Source organism: Lolium perenne, chromosome 3, assembly GCF_019359855.2.
Source record: "Lolium perenne isolate Kyuss_39 chromosome 3, Kyuss_2.0, whole genome shotgun sequence".
Taxonomy (NCBI): Eukaryota; Viridiplantae; Streptophyta; class Magnoliopsida; order Poales; family Poaceae; genus Lolium; species Lolium perenne.
In genome coordinates this window covers 334,067,870-334,091,977 of record NC_067246.2, presented here as the reverse complement: position 1 = coordinate 334,091,977, position 24,108 = coordinate 334,067,870, and the positions used below count along the sequence as shown (strand labels likewise).

General features: G+C 45.5%; 2 protein-coding genes and 2 non-coding genes across 7 annotated transcripts in view; 3 read left to right on the top strand and 1 right to left on the bottom strand.

The window, feature by feature from the left end:
* The window catches only part of LOC127345876 (uncharacterized), a 214,831-nt gene that overhangs the window by 107,895 nt on the left and 82,828 nt on the right, over positions 1-24,108 (bottom strand). The window lies entirely within an intron of this gene.
* LOC127345870 (uncharacterized) lies at positions 1,726-12,579 on the top strand. Of its 4 annotated transcripts, none has more exons than XR_011756341.1 (7): positions 1,726-2,045; positions 4,754-5,493; positions 9,215-9,425; positions 9,903-9,962; positions 10,840-10,998; positions 11,300-11,360; positions 12,206-12,579. XR_011756341.1 is itself a non-coding variant. In XM_051372403.2 (7 exons), the coding sequence occupies exons 4-7, from the start codon at positions 9,944-9,946 to the stop codon at positions 12,290-12,292; spliced, it is 228 nt and encodes a 75-aa protein (XP_051228363.2). In that variant the 5' UTR covers positions 1,726-2,045; positions 4,754-5,493; positions 9,215-9,425; positions 9,903-9,943; the 3' UTR covers positions 12,293-12,579. The 4 variants fall into 4 exon arrangements, 2 of the variants coding, with proteins under 2 accessions (XP_051228363.2, XP_051228361.2); XR_007879077.2 differs by having other exon boundaries at positions 10,840-11,209; XM_051372403.2 differs by having other exon boundaries at positions 10,840-10,900.
* LOC127346402 (small nucleolar RNA SNORD14) lies at positions 7,289-7,408 on the top strand. Its single transcript, XR_007879564.1, has one exon. It is a non-coding gene; the product is annotated as a small nucleolar RNA SNORD14 (small nucleolar RNA).
* Positions 7,808-7,902, top strand: LOC127346299 (small nucleolar RNA snoR31/Z110/Z27). Its single transcript, XR_007879462.1, has one exon. It is a non-coding gene; the product is annotated as a small nucleolar RNA snoR31/Z110/Z27 (small nucleolar RNA).

Below are 24,108 nucleotides of genomic sequence, written 5' to 3'. Positions count from 1 at the left end.
TTTAGGGTTCTCATTTTTCAATGACATATTATAACACAAACAATGAGTAAAATGATATGGAATCACTACTTTCGAAGGAAAAGCTAGGGGTAGGCGTCGCATGGCCCACAAACTAGGGCTTCACCTAAATTTCTGCGAGGAATGGTCAAAAGTATGCCCCTCTTACATGGGTCCTCATATAATAGGAAAAAATGCAGTACATAATTGTAAAGTGGCACATGGTTCACAAACATGAATATCCCGGACTCAGTAGTGTAGAACGCCCACTTCGAAGCCACTGATGCAACTTTTCTAAGAACTTGATCTCGTTTGAAGTTTTCATGTTCCATTGCCCCGTTATAACTGTAACAAAGAAGAATGTCACATGAAATCAGCAAGCTCGATGTAAAGAAAGGGGTTAGAATTCGTGAGGGCTAGCAAAACAGAGGAACACATAAAAATCGGCGTCAAAAACCATCGAGAATTTGTCCCGTATGGTATGGGATCCTAATATGAGTATATATGGGTTCTTTAAAGAGAAGCCAAAGCACAACATTGAAGTAACACCCGATTCACAAATAGGACTATTCCGACAAGGTCTCGACTAATGGTGCATAACCCCACTTCGAGGTCACCGACCCTATTATTGTAAGAACTTGAAATGCTTTTTGGTATGTCGTGTTCCTATGAACTATTCTAATAGTTCAAAGAGGAAAGTGGTTCCGATAGAAAAGCCAGTGGGTATATGTCGTGGAATAAGCTAGGTTTATCGTGAAATCGCGAGAGCAACGGTCGGAAACCTACCCCTCTTGCATTTTGTACTAATATGGGTATACATGGGGTCCTAACATACACGCCAATCAATACTTAATACATGGTCCCTTTCCGCCTTTGCCCGCCGCCGATGATAGCACCAACAAATGAAATATGTAGAGGAATCCACCAATCGTTCGTTGCCACATCAAGCAACCAGTCAGAAGAGCGAGCCTCTGTTTCACTCAACAAACGCCAACCTCATGCTTGCACTTTTTTTTTGCAGCGTATCATTTTGAGTGACTTCAGGAAACATGTGTAGTAGGTCGACCGAAAGACTTGGAATCTTTATGTAGACAAGCATATGTAAGTTAGAGTTTATATAACCTTAAAATCTTATGGATGCATGCTCATTCTCTTAAAAGCAACTACAACAGTTGTAAATAAACTAGAACCGATGGATCTTGGCATACTCTGTTCTCATGATCGATCTTGGCATGTCCTCTTTTCTTTTTCAAGCGAAGGCTAGTTATCTACAGGCCTGTAGCTGCTTCTGGTCTATACGTACGTAGGATAGTAGCTAGCGCTTGTGCCTAGCACGAGTATACCGCCATGCCCGCTCGAGGTTTTGGACGCCCCAATCGGGCCACCGTCGTCAGCGCACTGAAGCCGCGTGGAGACGTTCGGCGTTTTTGGCGTTGCGCACGCGCTGACGGCATCCGGCTCGTCCCCTCCGCGATTAAAGCAAGCCAATTAAGCAAATCGATTAATGCAATGCAAATCTGTTATAGAGATTTACTCAATTCCTTCTGACCGATCCCTCACCCACCCATCCGATGGTTGCCGGCTCTCCTCGCGCTCGTCATGCGGATCGTGCCCCCATCCATCGCCTCTCCGCGTTCCCCGCTCATCCCCTTCTCGCATCGGCTCAGCTCGCTCTCTATAAATTCGCTACGTTGTTGTTGTGTTGTTCATCACTTCCTCCTCCATCCATTGTCATTCCCATCCTTCCTCCACAAACTTGGGTTGCTCACAATCGCCGCACGGCCTGATGAGGATGGCCATGCCGGCGGATATGACACATGATATGTGCCACACATGGTGGCGAAGTCACACTGATGCTCGTCTCCGGCAGTCCGGTGGCCGAAACCTGGATCTCCATCGCCCTAAGAACTCAGTTTTCTTGATTTAACTTAGCACAGTTCTGTTTGGGTAATAAACTATGTACTTGTGGTGAGGGATTTGTGCTGGCTGCAGGAGGTGTAATCGGAGGAGATGCATGCATGTGCACTATTTTTCCAACCAACATGCAGGTTTGCGTCTTTGACTTCTTATTATTCTTCCCATTCCCAACATCCATCCTCCAAAAAGTTTCTATTAACAATCTAGATTTCTTGGAGAGCTCCGTTCTCTGATCTATCTTTGTAGTATGTCTCTTTCTCCATTGGTCTTCTTAATTTTTTTTCATCTGACTTGATTGGATTTTGAGGTTTCAGCTACCTAGAATATGAGATCGCATTGATATCCTAAAGATAGCTTCATGAGGCATCAGTAAACAAATAAGAATGAGAGCAAAATTGCATAACTATCAGCAAGCTGAAAATTGATATCTGAACTTTCCAACTCTTAAACCTGTGCTCTCTCTCTCTCTCTCTCTCTCTCTCTCTCTCTCTCTCTGTAGATATGAAGTTAGTACATGTTTATTTGTGCACTTGTGATTTATGATTACAATCTGTGTCTCCATCAATTTTAAAAACATTTGTATAAAGTCATGACATTCACTAGTTCTGTTCATTTTAAGATCTACACCCTCCGCGAGATGTACAATAGGTAGGTGAATTTTTATCTCTGAACTTTCTGTCGGCGATGAGAAAAACAACGCCAATGCAAAAAAAAAAGTTCAGTAAACATATGTATAAAGTCATGCCATGCACTAGTTATGTTCAGTTTTAACACCTGTAACCTCCGCGAGATGTACAACAACTAGCTGAGTTTTTATCTCTGAACTTTGTCTCAGCGTTTAGAAAAACAGCGCCGATGCAAAAAGTTCAAAAAACATATGTACAAAGTCATGTCATGCACTCGTCCCCGCGCATGGGTGTTGCTGCTCTCCAACTGAGTCACTCGTCCATCTGGCTCGTCCCCGCGGGCGAGTCAGGGGCGAACCCCTAACCCCTCCCCTTCAGCCCGAGCCCCCTCTGCCCCTCCACCGTCACCGGCGGCGGGATCCGCCGGGCAAATCCCACGCGGTGCTCCACCTCATGGCTGTCTATCGGGAGCGGCGGGAGCTATCCAGTGACAACAACAACGCTTAGGAAGATGGCGATGACACTGGGGAAGATGGCGACGACACTGGGGAAGATGGCGACGACACTGGGATAGCGGACGGTGCTGGGCGGCTGGAGTTGGCACCGTGGCGGTGCGGGTCCTGCCGGCCCAAATGTGGGCCCTTTAGGCTCGATCTAGGGTGGGCGGGCCCCAGCCGTTCTGACCACCTGCGCCTTGGTGCGGCCACCCACCTCCTCCTTGCCCGTTCTCCTCGACTCTGAGCGCAGGGGTGCTGCTGCTCTGGCTGGGTTGAGCTGAGCCCAACGCCATCTTGGAGTGGCGGCTCGGGGCGTCCGTGCGGTGCCGGCGGCGAGGTGGGTGGTGCTGGGTGGCCGGCGATGCTTCTCCAAAGTGGATGCGCGCGGCCCTGCCAGCGAGCCCTCTCCCATGGTGGCACTTGTGCCGCTTGCGCCTTGGTGGTGCCCCTCTCAGGCGGCTTGCCCCCTTTGTGGGCATGGCTGCCCCGATCTGGCGCGTTGGACGTGCTGCCGGCGGGTTGCCCTAGCAAGGCTAGTGCTTTGAGTGGAAAGGTCAACGCGCGAGCTCTAGGCGAAGGGCGGACAGTGCTTGCCATAGTGAGGTACATTGCTCCAGGCAAAAGCCCTGCCTTTCAGGGCCGGTGGCGACGACGCCTGAGGGCGCCGTTTCGTGTGTGGCGTCATCACGGAGTTTCGGCACCTCCCTCGCCTGGGTGAAAACCTCAGATTTGGCATACCAAATCGGGCGACGACGGCGTCTTTGACGCCGTACCCTTCTTGGATGCGTCGCTGGGAACTTGAGTTCGGGCAGTGGTTCTTCCCGGGGATCTCTGTGTTGGCCACATGGGAGTCGTCTTCCCGGGGATCTCTCGTGTCGGCCTCTTGAGGGGTATCGCGGTGGCTTGCGCGACGATGATCTTCCTCGGACAGCGCGAGCAAGCCTCCGTTGAGGTTGTTGGGAGGTAGCCGCTGCGCCGACGGCGTCCTTGGATTTTGGCTGAGGCCGGAGCAGCAATGCTCCCAACTAAGCCGTGGTGGGCTTGCGGGATCCGAGTGGTACGCGTCTTGGTTGCAGCTAGTAGTTTCTTGGTAATTTCGATGATGCACAAGCACCGTGACTTTCATCGGCATGGGTTGTTTGGCGGATGAGCTCACACTGTAGCGTCTTAGAGGGGCACTCGACGGATTTCGGCCTTTTGTTGTACTCTGGTTTTAAGTGTTGGGTGTTTGTGGGTGTCGTGGCCTTGTCTTAGGCTTGTAATGTAAACTCCTTCTGTATCGATGAATCGAAAGGTAAAACTTATGCGTTTTCGCCAAAAAAGCCATGTCATGCACTTGTTCTGTTCAATTTTAACACTGGCAACCTATGCGAGCTGTACAACACCTAGCTGAATTTTTATGTTTGAAACTTTGTCTCATCGTTGAGAAAACAACGCCGACACCCAAAAAGTAAAAAAAAAACATATGTATAAAGCCATGTCATGCATTAGTTATATTCAATTTTACTGAATTTCTCGGAACTTTGTCTCAGCGTTGAGAAAACGACGCCGACGCAAAAAAAGTTTAGAAAAACATATGTATAAAGTCATGTCATGCACTAGTTCTATTCAATTTTACCGAATTTCTCTGAACTTTGTCTCGCCGTTGAGAAAAATAACGCCGACGCAAAGAATTTAGTCCTATGGTTCTAACTCGCGATCTTTATTTATTTTTAGCTGTAAACCCAAAGGTCAGCCGATTGCCCCGAGAGAGCAGAAGTCCACTCAACAGTCAACCACGACAACCCCCTCAGCCGCCGGTCCTCACCTCGCCGGCGTACCTTCAGCCGCCACCTTGTCTCCCGCAACCCCGCCACGTCCTCCGCTCCGCCGTAACCTCCTCCCATCCGCCCCCAGTTCCTCCCCTGCCCTCGTCCCCGCATCTGATCGACCGCCGCCCAGGAGCCATGAAGTCGCGGCCGGCGGCGGCGACGGGAGCCACGGAGGGCCTTCTTTCCGCGGCACGCTACTAGTAGGGCCTCCTCGGAATTGGGGATACCGGTGTTCGGTGCTCTTCACCTGGGCAGCTGCTGCTCACCGTCCTTCGCCGCCGATGCTGATTTCCTATGTCCGGCATCTTCGTGGAGGCGCCCGACAACAAGTAGGCCGTGGAGGCAGGGCCTTATTTCCACGGCACGCTGCGAGGAGTGCCTCCTCGGAATTGGGGAAGTCAGTGTTCGGTGCTCTTCACTTGGGCTGGGCAGCAGCTGCTCACCGGCCTAAGCTGATTTCCTATGGCCGGCGTCTCCGTGGCGGCGCCCGAGGGCAAGAATGCCGTGGAGGCGAATGGGTCCGATGGCTGGGTGGGACGCGCCCATTTCGTGCAAGACGGTGGGCGAGCTGCTCGCCCGCAAGGGCCACCGCGGCTACCTCATCGCTGCCGCCGTACAGGAACTCGTCGACATTGTCATCTGAAGGTACTGAATTTAGGCACACGCTAACGAATTGCTACTGGATGGAGATGATGTTTGGTTCTTTCTTTTTTGTTTTGTTGTTCGTCAAGGTTTTAGGGATACTGCTTTGCAATTATATGGCTCTAGCCTTCTATGGTCAGTGCAAGTTTGATAATTAATTAGTTTGTTTACCACCTTGATACCTACTCTGAAAATTATGTAATCCTTGTAGCTGATATATTTAGTTTCCTTGGGTTGGCCGCACACATGTTCTTGTTTCTTGTGTTTGCAGCACACGAACGGATCTATTTAACAAATGCATAATTACACGCACTGGTGTATATGACACATAATACCCTGAGTAAACTGAGATAGCTGACCACAACTTCTACGATACTTAATTTAGGAGTGGTCGAATGAATTGCTGTACAAAGAGGTACCATGAAGAAAACATTTTCCTGCTGTTATTGTAGCTTTTACCTCAAGAGTTGAGATTACTTAATGTACTAATGCCTTTGCTATTCACATGCACGTTGAATTGTTCATGTGTCCTGAATGCCACTGGAACCCTTTTCTATTTTCTGATAGCCTGGACACTTATTTTTATTTTTGTAGTACTGATGTTCTTGTAATATTTGGATCATTTAAATGATTGCCGGTTCCTTTTTTTCTAGTACGGATCGTTTGAATGATTGTTGTTTAGAAATATATGCCAGCATACTTTGCAATGATAGGATGCATAGCAGCTAGTATGTAAAGCAAGCACACTCGTGAATTAAAGAAGCTACATTCTCTAGTTAACTGAACCAATTTCTTTCCACTTATTAACCTTTTTGCACATGTCTGTGTACATTAGCAATATGTAAATATGCTAAATACAATCTTCATTTTAAATTGGTGTTATGTAGGAGCAGTTTACACTTTAAACTTTGACTAATTTGTAGTCAAAATACCAAGACCGTGGTTGCTAACAATCAATTATTTAGGTACAAAATTCGGAAGTACAAGGATTGCTAGAACAAGGTAGTCACCTACACGACTCCACAATCTCTAACGTTAATTTTAAGCTAGACGCAAGGTTCACTGCGTAGATTGAGACTTTACTCGTGTTTTTCATTGACCTATCTGCTGGGACGACCTGAGCTTGGGTAAGTAGTGTTGCTGATTCTACACTCTATCCAGCTGTCACTGGATTTTAGGTTTTGACTTATGAACAAACAACTTGTTTAACTGTAAAGCTGTCATAGGCTACTGCGTTCAAAATAAACAGGCCCCCTCTTATAGAAGCATTGAGGACATTGCTGGCACAATCGAACCAAATAACTTATTGCGACCACTGAATAACTATGGATCCTTTTGCACCATAGAGTTATATAAAACAGAGTTGAGCCCATTAATAGCTGCATGTTGGAATTAAGATCAGATTTTTATGTGAAGATAATTTATGCGGCTTTTCCGAGGTTAGTGTGAGACATCGGCCATTTTACATAATCTACTGCTATTTGTTAAATGTGTTCTTTTTATTAGCCATAAAGTTGCTTCATCACCTGCAAATGTTCTCCCTTTGACCACAACCTTGTGGCTTTGTCTGTGTTGCAGTATCGTTTCATCACTTTGCATCTTTTGTTGGGGAATTCTCTATGACTTTGCTTCTTTTTTATTGGTACTATGTACATTATTCTAACTTTGGCCTCATAGTCCTTCTCTGGTAGCTACAAGCATTGCCATAGGTTCTATGATTGGGCCTAGATTTAGTTTTCACATGTTGATATGAACTGGAACCTAGAACCACACATGGTCCATAGTTTGGCTCTTGCATTGTAAATAATGATGAAATCAAGGCTTGTTTCTCAAAACATTGCAGTTGCCGCGTAAGAGCTTCTGCGCTGCCCAGCCTGAGAGCTAAGGAAACTAGATCATTCCTTGGATGTCTGATGCAATTCTAGACATATATATTTGTCTCTTTTTCTATTTGGCTTTATTTACTTCAGTGGATGGTAATGCATGCCCAGTGGTGATAAAATTATGGCTCCTTTCTCAAAACATTTGCAGTTGCAACCTATGAGCTTTCACTCAGCCAGGATTGAGAACTAACGTTGTTAGATCCGTAAACAAGCCCCTCTTATAGAAGCATCGAGGACATCTTTGTCAGAATCAAACCAAATAACTTATTGAGGCCATTGAGTAAATATGGATCCTTTTGCTATCTGGCTTACTGTAGTTGTGCGTTATCTTGCCCTTGTTTCGTTTTCTTATGTGTTTGCATCCATGTAGGATGTTTACCCATCTTTGCATCTGCACACATCATTTTCATTAATTTGATTTCATGGTTTTTTGCGGTATCAAGCAATGAAACCTTGAAACAATCTTAGGACACCTTTTGACAGTGTTCTTATCTTGGGAATGAGAAGTCATTTATTTTCCGATGATTCTAAATGTGTCTACATTGTGCCCATTGTATACATGTGTTGGTCTGTTGACAAATTTTTGGTTTTATGCTATCTATGGGTTTAGGATTCTGCTTGTCATTTGATTGATGGTTTTTTTATACCATAGAGTTATATATAGCAGAATTGAGCCCATTAATAGCTTCATAACTGCCTGTTGAAAATTATTGTCAGATTTGGATGTTAAGATAGTGTATGCGGCTTTGTGAGGTTAGTGTGAGACACTGTTTTACGTAATCTACTGTGATTTCTTAAATGTGTTCTTTTTATTAGCCATAAAGTTGCTTATGTCACCTGCAAATGTTCTTCCTTTGACCACAACCTTGTGGCTTTGTCTGTGTTGCAGTATCAGTTCATTTGTTTAATTTGGTGTGTGCCACTTTGCATCTTTCTTTGAGGAATTATCTATGAATTTGCTTGCTTTTGTTGGTAATCTGTACATTATTCTAACTTTGGCCTGATAGTCCTATGGGTTTTCTTTGAGGAATTATCTATAACTTTGGCCTGATTTCCATAGGTTTTATTATTGGGCATAGATATTAGTTTTCTCATATTTATAGGAACCTGGAACTACACATGATCCATAGAGCCGATTACCGATTAAATTTCCTCTTGTTCACGCATAGCTAATTTAGTTAAAGTTGATTTGCTGCTGGGGAAAGATGGTGATGATGATAGATTTAAAGCTTGTTTCTCAAAACATTCGCCTTGCTGTGCTTGAGTACTAATGCTGCTAATTCCTTCCTTGGATGTCCGAGCCTTTTATTTTCCATTGTTCATATTGTTTCTTTTAAATAAAACTAGTGTTATGTTGATATGTCACTGCACCTTGTTACATAGTTCATTAAATCTTTCCTGGGCCAAGATAGTGTTTTTGTTTCCAGGATTTATTTGTGGTAATTGCAGGTGCGATTCTTAGTGAGAAAAAAATATGGAAATTGTTGTTGATGGGTGAATTCGTTTTTTAGTGAAATGTTCATTTTTTTAGCCTAGAGCATCTGTATAGAGTGAAGACCCTGTTTTCCATATACTGAGCTAGACATAGATGGCACTAATTTATTTCATCTTCACCTCGGCATCTACCCAAATTGAACTAGGTAGTGCTCATCATCTCATGATGTATGTACCTACTTATGTACTTTGAGTAGCTAGTGTTTTTTCATGCATACGTACATATGTGAACCAGGGTGAACTTTCTTAACTTTTAATGTTGTTGCTATTGCTTGTTGTGCACCCATTAATAAAGTACGGACACACTTGTGGTTTAGGCATTAACTCCTCTCATTTGATGTTTGCAGCTAGTGTTCTCATCATGAGCCACTCTCTACGGTTGGCATAAGGAAGTGCCCTGCAACCCTTACAGATAAACTATGGTTCTACCAGCCAGCCACGTTGATTAGAAAGATCACTGCTGGGCTATGGCTACGGGGTCAGTGACTCCTTCCCCTCCCTATTGCAAACTCGTCACAGTGGCAACACATTGACATGATGTCCCATCATCCACCTCAGGTAAGACAATTTGTTTCTGTAATTAATGGCTTCCTGAGTCACGATCCATATACACATCTCGTTCTTTGTGAATTGAGATGGTGAACAACATGCATGGCCAAGTCTAGAGAGGTGGTCTCCTTTCATAAACTTGTTTGTTGCCTTTCTTTTTTGCATCTCCTAGCATTCTGATGGCCCTTTTGCTCTCATTTAGTGTCCATTCTGGCTGCTACAGAGTATGTAGTTAATTAGGATGGTAATGGGATAGTCCATTGTAGTTAACTATGACGATGTTGCTGATATGTAACTCCTGCTAGTTCTTTCTGGTTGATCTTTGTTGGTTCTGGCCTTGCATTTCTCTTCCACCCGTGTTTCCAGATGCACGTGACAATGTTTGGTTGGATGAGTGTAGTAGATTAGTTTCAGTCTGGGGTCATCATATATTAATGTGAATCTAGGCAGTGGAATATCCATGTTACAAAGTTTCATTTTTTGCAGTACTGGACTTCCTCGCGTTGTTTATAGTTGAGGTCTGGGCGATGTCTTTCTTCCACCAAGGTAATTTGCTTCCCAATCTAGTAGGCCACTCTTAATTTGTGATGATAAGAAGCCTATGTTCATCCGGGTGCCAAAAAGGAGAATTCCGGAACGTTGGAAGATGTTTGTAGCTTCGCTTTGCACTTGTATATCCCTACTTACAGTTACACATCAAGAAAAGAAAGAGCATTGACAAGCTACTTTCTCTCAATATCATCCTTCTGTTCTCCATTTGTTCTTAATATTCCTTATCACCTCGCTGTTCCCTCTGCTTTCCAAGAGTACCATCCTAGAAGGTTGATTAAGTATTTGTGTTCTTTAATGTGCCATTTGTCTACTTAAAGGTGAACTCCTGAGTATATTGCTCTATCCGAAAATTGTTGCTATGCACTATCTTCGTCTCCATTTCAAAGGAATTAGTTTTGTGCTTTTATAATACCTCTCCCAAAATGACATGTGTCCATGCTTGTCATGTCACCATCAGTTAAGTTCTTGCACCAAGAAATGAAGATACATTTGCACTTGTTTTCATGAAAACATGCATGCTAGTACATAGCATATTAGCCACTTTGAATACAAACATCTAAACGTTAGCACTTGTAAATATGTTTGATACATTTGTTGTGGTTGTTTGGAGTTCTGCGGATCAAGATATCTGGCGATAATTGCATATTAAAGAATTTGTATGGCTGGCTTTGGTAGAACTTAGTAGCCTGATCTGTGCAAGGGTGTTCTCTCCCTTTTGATTGCCTCGTATGTTATTTTGTTTTGAAATTAAATCTTGTTGTTGATTCAGTGATCTATTAAAATGGGCAAGAGAAGAGAATGTCATCTTTTTTGGTTAATCGCTATCATAATCATCTCCTAAATCATAAGTCTGCACCTGTTGGTGGTGCAGGTCCTCTTCTTCAAAGAAGTCTAGCTGCGTACATTCATCGTCAGGTGCCTTCTGCCTTCTGGTATGTGACAACATTAAAGGAGGAGCAATCATGCGGCTTCTGGTATCCGTATCCATATCTGTATCGCCGTATCCGGGCAACCTAGTATGTGAACCAGGGTGAACTTTCTCAACTTAATGTTGTTGCCATTGCTTGTTGTGTACCAATTAATAAAGTAGGGACCCACGTGTGCTTTATGCATTAACTCCTTTCTACATTTGGCACAAGGAAGTGCCTTGCAATGAACCCTTACGGACAAACATTGGTACTACCAGCCATCCAACAATTTGATATTGATTAGAAAGATCACTATTGGGCTATTGCTTGGAGGTTGATGACTCCTTTCCCCTCAGTGCATCATATATTAATGTGAATCTAGGCAGTGGAATGTCCATGTTACAACGTTCCATTTTTTTGCAGTACTCGACTTACTTGCGTTGTTATCATTGAGGTCAGGGAGATGCCATTCTTCCACCACAAGGTAATTTGCTTCCCAATCTAGTCGGCCACTCATAATTTTTGATGATAAGAAGCAAGATGTTTGTAGCTTCGCTTGCAATTGTATATCCCTAATTACAGTTACTCGTCAACAAAGTGGTTCTCAATAAAAGAAAGAGCATTGACAAGCTACTTTATCTCAACATATATCCTCCTTCCACCGGAGGTTGATCTTTACTGGTTCTCCATTTGTTTCTTAATTTTCCTTATCATCTTGCGACTTCTCTTCTTTCCTGAAGTACCATCCTGGGAAGGATGATTAAGTATTTGTTTTCTTTGATGTGTCTAGTTAAAGGTGAACTACTGAGTTTATTGCTCTATATGATAATTGTCTTTATGCACTATGTTCGTCTCCATTTCAAAGGAATTAGTGTTGTGCTTTTAAAATACCTCGACATATGTCCATGCTTGTCATGGCACCATCAATTAAGTTTTGCACCAAGAACTGAAGATACATTTGCACTTGTTTTTCATGAACACATGCATGATAGTACACAGAATGTTAGCCACTTGACTACAAACATCTGAACATTACCACTTGTAAATATGTTTGATACATCTGTTGTGGTTGTTTCGAGTTCTGCGGATCAAACCGTAGATGATGTGGCAAGAATGCATATTAAAGAATTTCTATGGCTGGTTTCGGTAGAACTTAGCTGCCAAACACTCTGCAACGGTGTTCTCTCCCTTTTCATGGCCTCTTATGTTTTATGTTTTGGAATTAAATTTTGTTGTTGATTTAGTGATCTGTTAAAATGGACAAGAGAAGAGAATTGAATCTTTTTCTGGTTTACCGCTATCATAAGTCTGCTCCGCTTGGTGGAGCAGGTCCTCTTCTTCAAAGAACTCCAGCCGCGTTACATTCATCTTACGGTATGTGACAATCTTCAAGGAGGAACAGTGCACGTGGCTTGAGATGAGGCGGAAGGAACATGTGTTTACTGCTGCCATTGTGGCCTCCCCCCACCCTCACGCTCTCTGGATCTGCAAGGAGAGTTGCTACTCATGACGACGACAAGGAGTTTCTGTCCTGGCTTTTTGTGTTGTTTCAAAATGCTTCCAAGATTGATGATAGGTACCATTGCAATGGCGCACTAGGAATTATTGTAATCCTTTAAATTAATGCAATAGTGTTGTAGCTATTGTTTCCTCTGTGATCTGAGCTAAATCCTATGTTTGAAATGTCAGATTTGGTCTTGATATTTTTGTTGTGTGATCTGGTCTAGAAAATAGCAGATTGCATGCCGAAATTTTCTGAAATCGAAGAGTGTTTGACCAGGAAAACTGAAGCAAAGCGAGAACGATCAAGATATTGATGTAGGAGTAGCAGATGTGCACGTTCGAGCCAGTAGCTAGATGTGAGTTGATCGATCATGCACGTTTGAGCCAGCAGCTAGGTTATTACTTGCTATTTGCTCCTGTATAAGATTCATTGATTGATGGAATGTGTTTTGCTGATCCCAGTAGATAACTATTGGATTATGAAGTGTACAAAAAATCTGAATAGTGGCAGGGAATGATTTCAGGAGGGATGGGGAAAGGAGTTAACATATCAAATTCCCAAGCTTTTTGTTTGTCCTGCACCCTTGCATAGTGCTGGTGGTAGTGGGAATTGGCGTTGAAAATTCGTAAAAAAACGATCTGGTTGTCGCCCACGCCCATATGCCCATTTGTAAACCCACAATCCAAGGGCTTGTAAAACAACTTCCCGTCAAAATTTCCCTCGTAATTCTTATGGTTTACCAAACAAGCGAATCGGAACAATAATCATCTTCCCAACATAGTCTCGTACTCCCTCCGTCTACAAAACAATGTCTACATCTTATTTAAATTTACATATATGCACACACTTGAACACGTGCATATTTTTGACAAAATTGAGGCGTCTTTTTATGGACGGGGGAGTAATAAATTCCCTGCTCCAAATCCCGTTCTATTTCCCACGTCCCTATGGTCATGTGTAAACCCACGATCCAAGCTTGGGAAAACAACTTCCCGGTAAAATGTCAATCCTTACGGTGTACTACTAGCAAACAATGCAATGGGAACAATAATCACCTTCCCAACCTAATGTCATATGTAATAAATTCCCTACTGTAAATCCTGTTCCATTCTCCTTATTTTAGCAAACACGTCTAGGAAGGAGACGAGCATAATCTGCAACAGGAGCGTGAATAGTGGAAGGAGTGGATCTAGCCAGGTCGTCTCCTTCCTAGGTCCAGCTTAGACAAACAAACAAGTAAAGGAAACACACGCCGAGAAGGCCCGTAATTAACCTGGTTGACTAGCTAGGACCCCATAATTAAACCATAATAATGCAGATCCCGTAATTACGGAGCGTTTTTGCCGTACCGCATGCCATGTCGTCGATCCGTGGGATGTTTTCATCTAGACGGTCCATCGTCCCAGATGAGATGATTTCCCTGTCAATCACTTATCCCTCAACGAGAGTAGTTTAAGCGAGATTGTGCCGATGCAAACGAAAATAATGGCGGCAAAGACTTGCCTGCTCTAGTAGTCTATAAATATGAGGAGGGGTGGAGCCAACGCGTGCGTCGCGTGTGACTTAGACTTTGACTCTTTACTCGTCGAGTCGAGGAGAGGAGAGGAGAGGGTACACTCCGTCGTCGGCTCGATCTTCTTGGGCAGCCGAGTTCATCGTCGATCTGTTTCCGTCCGTGAAGAGGAGGGATCCAAAGATGGGTAATCCACCAATCTCAGATATTCCATGTTACCTTTTGTTTGTTCATTTCTCCCATCGATCTTTGGATGCTCTTGTTTGCAGATCTTTTTTCCGTATTAGTCGGTCGTTGTTTGAGTAGTAGCGATCGATCAGTCCGTAAAATTAACTACTCCAATATAAGAGAGATACCAAGGACTGTTTTTCAGCCGGTAAGTAATTCAAGTCGACACCTTGTTTATTTTCGTCAGCGGTGCTGATTAGTTGTTGGCGTGCGAGAAAAGATGCTCTTTTTTTATGTTGGATTGGATGGCTCCGTTCCGTTGGTCGTGTGAGATCAAAAGAAGGAGAAAAAGAAGCGGGACATTTTAATCCATCGATCCGCGCGTGCATGCATGCTTTTAATTAATTAGCGCTAGTTTGGTTTGGATCCGTACGTCACCTGCAAGCAAACATACACACGCGCGCGTCCGTCGTGAATTGCCACGGAACCGGCCAGCTGGATCCAGCGTGGCGACGGAGAGGGGTGCGGTGTGTTTGCTCCGAGTCAAGCGACCGGTCATGAAAGCGATCGCTACAGACCCTGCAGTGTGAAGCAGTCCGCGAGAACGGTGACGTCGATCGATGGAGTTCATCGCCGACCACCCGTTCGCGTTCTACATATTGGAGGAGGTCTCTGGAGCCGTGGTCTTCGCCGGTCATGTCCTTGACCCTTCTACTAGCTCACACTAGTTAATTAGCGTTATGCCTCACGGTCGAATCTTGTGTTCTCCTACATTCGAAAGGAAATAAGCTTTGAACTTCTCAGAGTTATATTATTGCTGCAAACATAGATGCTTATATGTAATTCTGTTTTGCGTTCATATTGTTTCTCTGCAAACATCAAACTGTTCTTTATTATATCTTGCGTTGCTTTGCGTTGGTTGTAATTGTCAAGTGGCCTGGCAGCATAATTCAGGCGCACAAGCTGAGCCCAAACACCACAATATAGTAGATGAATAAGCGGGCTTCGTGAGGCCTCCTGCATAACTGTCTAGCATAGCATGATCCATGCCACAGATATGCTTGCATTTTCATCTACTCCCTGCGTTCCATGAAACTTGTCTAAAATTTATCAAAATTTGAATATATATCGAGATGCTATTTAGTATGTAGATACATTCGAATTTAGACAAATCTTAGATAACTTTCGTGAGACACGAGGAGTATTGTCTTTTTTCAATGTTTCTTCTTAATTATGATAGTAGATCTAAAACCGTACCCCCTCCCCCCCGCCCGTACTTCCTCCTCACCCCTCTTCCTCTCCCTACCGCCGCGCGCCGCCGCCTTCCATGGTGAGCGTCGTCGTCGCCGTCGCCGTCGCCGCCTCCTTCCTCCGCGAGGGCCGTATGCCGCCACGCTCCACCCATCCCCGCCACCAGCAGCACAAGCCGCTGCGGCGTGGAGGAGGAGGGGCGGCCGCCGCATGGAGGAGGAGGGGCCGGCTCCGCGTCAAGGAGGAGGAGCCGCCGCGTCTTCCTCCTCCTCCACCCCTGCCATCATCGTCAACCTCCTCCGCCACCCCTACCCGGCCCCTCCCTCTTCCTCTACCCGGCCCCTCCTCCAACAGCATCTAAAACCATGACACTTATCATGAACCGGAGGGAGTAGATAACTAGTCAGTGCTTAAATTGTAATTATGGCATATCGTCAAAAATTGTAACCATGGTATAAATTTATTATCTCATAACTTGAGTTCCAAAAATAAAAACTAATCCATTAATAAATTTATTATCTCATAACTTGAGTTCCAAATATTGCAATCACATTCTTCTCCTATATAACAAAGCCTAACGCCATCGGGCCAATCCATGTCGCAGTACTAGCTAGGCCGTGTGCTATTGCAAGAAGTATAACTTGGGGTCATCGGTGGCGGAGCGCCAGCTTTGGCAGACGGCACGGAAGTCCATATAGTAGTCGAGATCACTGGTGGCCAGGAAGCATTCGGCTATGCAGTTGATGAGGTCGGCCGGGAGGGAGGACCAATCTGCAAATTCCATGGTGGCATGGGTGGTTGGAAGGATTGGATTTGGAGGACTGAGATCACTTGGATTTCCCATTCTTTCGTTTAACAGCCTATATCATGAGAGTTAAGAGTGAGTTAGAACATCGACGGGCGCGGCCGCGGCCGGCATTTCTGATCTGCTCCATGTAAAAATGACGACTTTGTAAAGCATAGAGGACGGATGTACTCACAGAGGGCAAGGCGGAGACGTAGCGGCAGGTGAGGAATACGGGGAGCGTGGGCGCAGTGGTGCCGACGCCTTGTGATCGAGGACGTGGTGCTGGTGCCGGGATATCCCATAATACGCACAGGAATCGAGGCGAATCTGGGAGGAGAGGGCAGGGGATTCGACGAGGGTTTATAGGGTTCAAGGAAGAGATGAGAGGAATTGATTTGGGAACGATGGCGATGGGACCCACTGCCAGCCATAGGGAAAGCATGGTATAATTTCGGCTACTACATTACTCACGCCTAAAATTCCTCTACATTAGAATCAAGAAGATTTATGTCAATCCCACTATAATTTTCTGGATGGTATAAACTAGAAATAGTAAATACAAGAAAAGACACAAGATTAAAATGTTCTTTGCTATGGATTCCTACGGAACTCATGTCTACAAAAATATTACGGTAAGTTAAGATTAGAGCATCTCCATCGGCCGCTCCTAGATAGGCGTCGGCAGGGGTGCCGACACTGCCGTATGAGGGTCTCCGTCAGAGCATCCTCTATTTGGGATGCTGCTCCCACACCGGCGTCCTCCATACGTCAACCCGATTGAATTTGAAACTTGGAATGACATTTAAAACCAAAATTCATACAAAAGTTACTCCAATTTAAACCTAAATAAAACTTAAACTTAACCCTAATATACAAGCCGTCGGTTGGAGCGCGCGACGGGCCTACCTCGTCGGTGTTCTACCCCTTTGCCGCCTGCATCCGTGCCCACCTCTCGGCCCTTGCTCCGCGCATCTGGCGGTGGAGCATGGCGGCCGGCGTCGCAGGAGCTTTCCGGCGGCCCTGTCCCCGTGCTGCCAGCCTTTGCCGAGAAGCCTCGTTATCGGCGCGCCTCGCTTGCTCGCTGGCAAACGACTCGGCGTGGCGATGAGCATTCAGCTCGATGAGCTTCTGTCGCTCCGCCTCCATGAGGAGGCGTCCCACCTCCTCCGTGGCCGCTCGCTGGCGTGAGATCTCGAGGGCATGCTCGAGGTTCGCATCGTTGACGAGCTCCCGCTCCTCCTCGTTCAACATCCAGAAGCGCTGCACGTTCAATGACGCTAGGATCGTTGCCTGCTCCGGGTCGGCGGGGGCCTGCGGTTGCTCGCCCCACTGCGCCGCCTCCTCCGCTGCCTTAGCTTCTGCTTCTGCGACGTAGGCCTCTTGCCACACGGCGAACCGTGGGTCAACTGCGTCGTCGGAACTGTAGTCGGCGTTGGGCTACGGCTCTGGCTATGGCTGCGGTGGTGGTGGTGGTGGAGGCGCACGCACCGCGCAACCGTTGAGGCCAAGCATGGAGTACGTCGTTTTAAGAAGACAAGGCATTTTTTGAGGTGGAGAGGAGAGACTGGCGCGGCGACGGTGGTGGAGACAAGAGAGGACAGTGCGGCTACGGTGGTGGAGATGAGAGGATAGCACCGCGGCGGTAGATGGCGTACGTAAATAGGGGTGCCAACTACCTGCATTTACGGCGGCGTAGGCGAGTGGACGCCGCGTGGCCATTCTCCGTCTCGTCACCGCCTCAGTTTCCACGCGGGAGACCATTAAATGCCGATGACCAACCTTCCCGCGTCACTTCCGATGCGAACCGTCGCGTGCTCTCGCTGACAAGGTGCCCCCACCCGTGAAAACCATTGTGCCGCAAGGCGCCGGCGCGCCCGATTCGCGCCCTCACGAAAGTGTCTTCACGGGGTTGCCGGCGCTTCTATTGGGCTCGAAAAACCGCCGGCGCTATTTGGGGCGCACCCCCATTTTCGATATCGGCCCCCAAAATGCTATCAGGGCCGCTATCGGGGCCGCCGGTGGAGATGCTCTTACAAATATTGTAGATTTAGAAGCAAAGGGGAGTACAAAACTCATGAAGTGCTACTTTTTGGGTGGTTTAAGAAAATAAGGTTTGGATTTTTCGAGATACTAGGAAAGAGAGAGAGAGAGTATTGAAGCAACTTTTATCGAACCTTTCAAATAAAAACAAGAATGAGATAGATTTTCATTGGAATAAGAGTCAAATAAATGCAAAATCAAAGAAAGGGAGCCTAGCTCACTTGGTTAGGGAAGTAAGCTTATATAAACTCCTAGGGATGCAAATTTGAGTTATTATTATTAAAAAAAATCTATGCAGAGGTTTTCCCTACCGCATTTCTTTCAAAACAAAAGGTAAATGCACTATCCAATGGTCCTTATATAAACAATTCCTAAGGATTCATAAAATCATTAAAATTCTTACAAAACACTTATATTTAAGAGAATCCGTAATAATTATTTAATTGTGCATGCATTCGTATATTTAAGATATTGAGATACATTGATGCCTTAATTCCTTTATATTAACATGAGATGCTCTCCATGTATATACCGAGCTCTCGACAACTTCGTCGTGCGATCACACACCTTTAAAAATGTGATGAAGTGAAGAGAAGAATTCCCTCCAGAGATACCGAGGAGGGGAGGAGGCACGACAAGCGGGTTTTCTTTTTGTTGAGAAAAGCTGCCCTACAGAACATGTTGTCCAACTATCAAAAAGCTTCCAAACTCAACTAAACCGATAAATATTTTATGAAGTGAGAGGATATGGTCACCCTATGTTATAAAAACTAACATTGGTCTTGGAAATATTGGCCAAACTATGTTATGCAGAGAGAGAAATCGAATTTAGCAAATTCAGGAGAAAAAAAGATCAGGTTGAGGTAAAACTTTAAGGGATGTTGATATTCGGGGTTCATTGGTTGTCACGTGGTGAACTTCGACCAAGTCCCTTGAAGGTTGGCGGACATGTACCATTCGTTTTTGATTTTATGTTTTGTAACTTCGCACATTGTATATCTTTCGAAACATCCCGTCTCTAATTTCATATTTTCCTATGAAATTACAAGTTTATAAAACATTTAGAAATTCCACAATAAAAAATTAGAATTTTAGAACTTCAAGAATTATGAACTTATAGAAATCTTAAACTTCTAAAAAATTAAACATTCTAAAATTTCAAACTTACAAAATTTCAAACTTTTCAAAACTCAAACTTCTATATCAAATTCCAAACTTACAAAATTTCAAACTTTTTAAAACTCAAACTTAAAAGAACGCAACAAAAGTGTATAGATGTGGATAAACCTTCTTAAGTCTTACATGAATAAAGAAATGAAATATCAAAAATGAGCTTATATGCGCAATAGTATAAAAGGGACATCCTGCTAAAATGTTTATTTTTTACTTGATCCTACTACTCTAAGACCCTGCAGATCGACGGCCGGTCATCAAAGTCGCATTGTACATGCTCAAAGACTCGTTAGTCTCAGTGTAGGCAAACGTCCGGTAGATAGACTGCACCAGAGACGTCACCGAGTCGCCTTTGTCCTTGCGTTCGATTTGCACCACGCCACCGCCGCCCTGCAACCTCGCCGCTCCGCTCATCTTGTGCCGATACAGGACAGATGTTTCGCCGGAGCGTCCGTGCGTCAGGACGTAGTCGCCGTGAGCGAAGTGCGGCACGGCGAGCTCTTGCTTCCGAAGCTTATACGCCTCCAGGACGTACCGGCGGCTCCAGCTCTCGATCGCCCTCCAGCACCCACACCGTCAGCGAGTCGCCGCCGGTGACGGCCACGCCCAGCCTCGCGTGCACCTTGGTCAGGCGGCATGCGCTCGGCCTAGCCTGTATCGGCAGAGGGGCGGTGCGGGTGACACGCTCCTCTTCCAGGTCGAACGCCATGACCCTCGCGGTGAACTCCGTCATCCAGTACACCATGCCGTCCACGTCGACGAGGCTAGAGCGGCCGAGGCTGCACCTCGCGTCGGGACCGGCTTGCACGTCCCGCCACGACGCGTCCCCCAGCGTGAAAACATGCACCACGCCGGGCTCCCAGAACGGGTCGAAGCAGCAGGGGACGTGCACCACCCTCGCTTCTCCTCGCAATTAAGCGATCGATCCCCTGCTCTTCGGTCACGTTCCGGCCGGAGGTGCGATTCGGTCGCATCGCGGGGCAAATGCGTTGTTCCGCTCGCTGCAAATGCTGCTGCGTTGGGATCCATCGTTCGCCAGGTTTTGCGGGTTTGCGCGGCCAGGCGGGGCAAAGTCGGTACGTTGGCCAAAGTGGACTTTCTCGGTCGTTGCAACGCGAGCCAGCGTCCATCCCACTTGCTTCCATTTGCTGGACCTCGCCATTTATTCAGATGATGTCCGCTTCGCTAATTGCAGATTTCCAGTCCAGCTTGCCGCTCACGTACACATGCATAGGCTAGGACTAGGATGATGATATTTGTAGAATCATATTCAATGTTCACCTCAAACACATTTCTCTCAAAAAAAAAAAAAAAAAAAAAAAAAACCTCAAACACATTTGTTGACTTCCTTCCTAACATTTAGTAGTAAAAACTTGCAATCAGCAGGACAGATGCTGCACATTCTAGTAATTGGGGTTTCGGATGGGAACGGCGCGGGTCGACCCACCGGGTCGCCGACCCGACCCAAAATGTCAAGGCCGATGGGTCGCGCGGGCCAGCCTCGAATAAAATTTGGGTCAATAGATGCGGGACCGAGTAACCCGACTGGTCAGCAAGGCCGGCCCACATCGTATCTACGGCATGCTAATGGCCGCCCTCTATCGCGCCGGCGTTGCTGCCTCCCGCTTATGTCTAGATCACCGTCGTCTATTTATTTTCCGGCTGTCAAACGTAGCAAAGCTATCTCCCTGCCCCAATTCATTTTGGCGAAACGTAGCAAAGCTATCTTTTTCCGATTCCAATGCATTTTAAAGTAGCCAAAATTGCTTCTTTTGACGACTTGTTGCTCTGTCCCCCAAACCGTCCCCCAAAGGGATTTGGGGCACGCCGGACAGAAACAATGTTCCCAGTCGCGTGCCCCAAAGGCCTTTTTTATCCGGCGCGGCCCAATACGGTGTCCGGCGTCCCGAGCCCGTCCCCGCTACACAGGGGACACTCCGGGCACGCCGGACACCTACGAAATGAGAGGCGAGGAGGCGCGGGCCCGACGCGTCAGCAACTCGGATGCTCAATCGCCGCCTACGTAACGACGGTGCAGTTGCCGGGAAGCGGAACCGTCGCATTGGCAACCGCGTCGACCGACGCGCCAACCGCCGGAATGGAGCGCAGACTCCTTGGAAGAGCAACCGCCTCTCTCGACTTCTGCGCCGCCGTTCATCCGCGCTCAATAAGACCCGTGTGCAGGCGCTTTCGGATCTTCAACCGTCCGCCATTGATCCAAGCTTCCATCGACGATGAGCTACACGTCACAGCTTCCATCCGACTCCTCCAGCGAGGGCAAGTCTGCTGGATTTCACCATTGGTGGAACAGAACTCGGACACCCAGCAGCGGCGACGATTCCCCACCATGATCTCCTCTGGTGGTGGTGGTGCGCAGCGTCGGCGGTGAAAGCTAGCTACCTGCCTCAATTCATTTCGGGGCAACGTAGCAAAGCTATCTTTTCGATTCCAATGCATTTTAAAGTAGCTACAATTGTTTCTTCTACCGACTTGTTGTTCGCACAAAGACACTAATATGGCAGACGTTGTTGACTGAGGGATGATACATATTATCATTATCTTTATTGGTACCGTATTTTGAATTTATCAATATACGTACATAGAAATAGCAATTGGAGCAAGCCGGCCGCGCCGCCATGGCTCAGGGCGTCGTGGCGGGGCGCCGCCGCCTGTATCGCTCGTCGCGGGAGCGGACACGGCTGGGAGGGGAAATGGTAGTAGATAGGTTTTGGTTCGCTGCGTTATGTCCAGCGCTTGATCTTCATCCGACGGCGCTGAGTGCACGGGCCGCTGAAATGGCCGTCGGGCAGGAACTTTGGAGAGGAGTTACGGCCCATGTAACCTTTTAACGAAATTACTGGAGTGTCTAGTGTCTACTAATAATCCGTGAAGAAAAACTGGAGTAAAGCATTTTACTTATGATCTCAGACATGAAATGCTCAGGGCCGGCCCTGAGGGGGGGCAGGCGGGGCGGCCGCCCCGGGCCCCCGGTACCAAGGGGCCCCAACTCTGAACTAGTGGCAGCGGCAGAGTAATTCATGCGGGCGCCATTAGAGCAGCGAGCAGTTTGTGCCTCTTCTCTTCGTAGGTTGAAGAGAAGGACGAAACGTTATTCTAAACATGGGCTTTTTCTCCCCATCCGTTAGTTTTGGGCCTTCTTCCCTTGCATAGCCCTTTTTTTCTTTTAGTTATGGACTGAACCATAGTAGTAAGACTACCATGCAAACACATAGTCGACGTTCATTTTCATCATGCTAAAAAAAGTCATACATACCCTTTACATTGTGCATCATCTAATAGTTGGCAAAGATATAATTGCACAAGGCTATGGCTAGGTAAGAGTTTAATTCTAAGCCAACCAGGTGTGGTGCACGACATTGTTCAACCGTTTCCTAGACAAGAGTCTGAGATTGCCGATCACCGACCCTCTGGCGGACATGATGAGGAGACGACATGATATTAGAGAAAATATTTAATACAATATGCATAAATTATTTATCTAAATGGTTCTTTTGTATGCACTTCATGTGTAAAATTTCTATATTTTATTTATAGGGACCGAATCGAGGAAGGATAATATTGATGATTTGATTCACCCACTTTCTAGAATAATGAAAAAAAAACATCAACTAATCAGTTCACATGCTTTGTCACAATTTTCATCAAGGTCGCTGATGACTTCTTTGATGGTATCAAATGCCAATGCCATCGGTAGCTAAAAAACATATGAGTTGATGGAGCCACAAAGACTTTATGGATAGTTTAAATAAATATCTTCAAATTATCATTTATAAAATTATAAATGATGTGTTTGAATGTGCTTTATTATATATTTAGTTTTTTTAGAGCAACTCTCCTTTATTCAAATACTCCCTCCGTCCCAAAATGTAAGGCGTCTAAGGATTGGTCAAAAGTCAAACTTTACTAACTTTGATCAAATATTTAGAAAAAAAATTACATCTACAATATCGAATGGACATATTAAAAAAATATACTTTATGGTGAATCTATTCATGTTGATTCAGTATTGTAAATGTTTATATTTTTATGTATAAACTTGATCAAATTTAAAAAACGTTGACTTCTGACTAACCCTTAGACGCCTTACATTTTGGGACGGAGGGAGTAATATCATAATTCATAAAAACACCCTCAAGTGGAGTTTGGAACCACACATGCCGGCCTAGATCTCGAGACACTGATAACATTTATTTATAATACAAATATGAATTATATATTAAGGGCCCTTAATTTAATTTCGCCTGTGCCCTCGAAATCTCGGGACCGGCCCCTGGAAATGCTGCTAGATTAGGTGTTCTGCAATTGATACTGCATGGTGAAGTGGTTAGTTTGAAATCCAATGTACACATTGTTTTAAAACTTTTTCTTCTCTTCTAGGAAAATTTAAACTTCACGCAAATTGACTTTTCTTTTCCCTTGCGATGAAGTTCAAATTTGAGCTCCACCTAAATTGACTTTTCCTTTTCTCTTGCGATCAAGTTCACGCTGCCCAACGTCCAAGCTAGCTTGATTGATTATCGATCAAGTTGTATCTCTTTTTCTTTAACATGGATCAATTAAACTGATGGCTTACTAGTACATGTGGATGTCGGGTTAAGCTGAACTTAACCCTACACAACTCACCCTCCATGGAGTACCATACATAGGACTTCGATGTACTTTCAATCTTTGTTGTGTGCCTTTCTGTAATCTCTTTCCTTTGATACCATCAGTGGTTTTTCCGCAAAAAAAAGTTTGCTACTCTCTCGGTTTACAAAAAGAATATCTTAACTTTA

Bases quoted from the DNA above. Each gene is read 5' to 3' on its own strand.
- LOC127345870 (XM_051372401.2), top strand. The intron at 10,985-11,299 runs GTATGTGAACCA...ATTTTTTTGCAG, and splicing joins CGCCGTATCCGGGCAACCTA to TACTCGACTTACTTGCGTTG. The intron at 11,361-12,205 runs GTAATTTGCTTC...TTGGTGGAGCAG, and splicing joins TGCCATTCTTCCACCACAAG to GTCCTCTTCTTCAAAGAACT.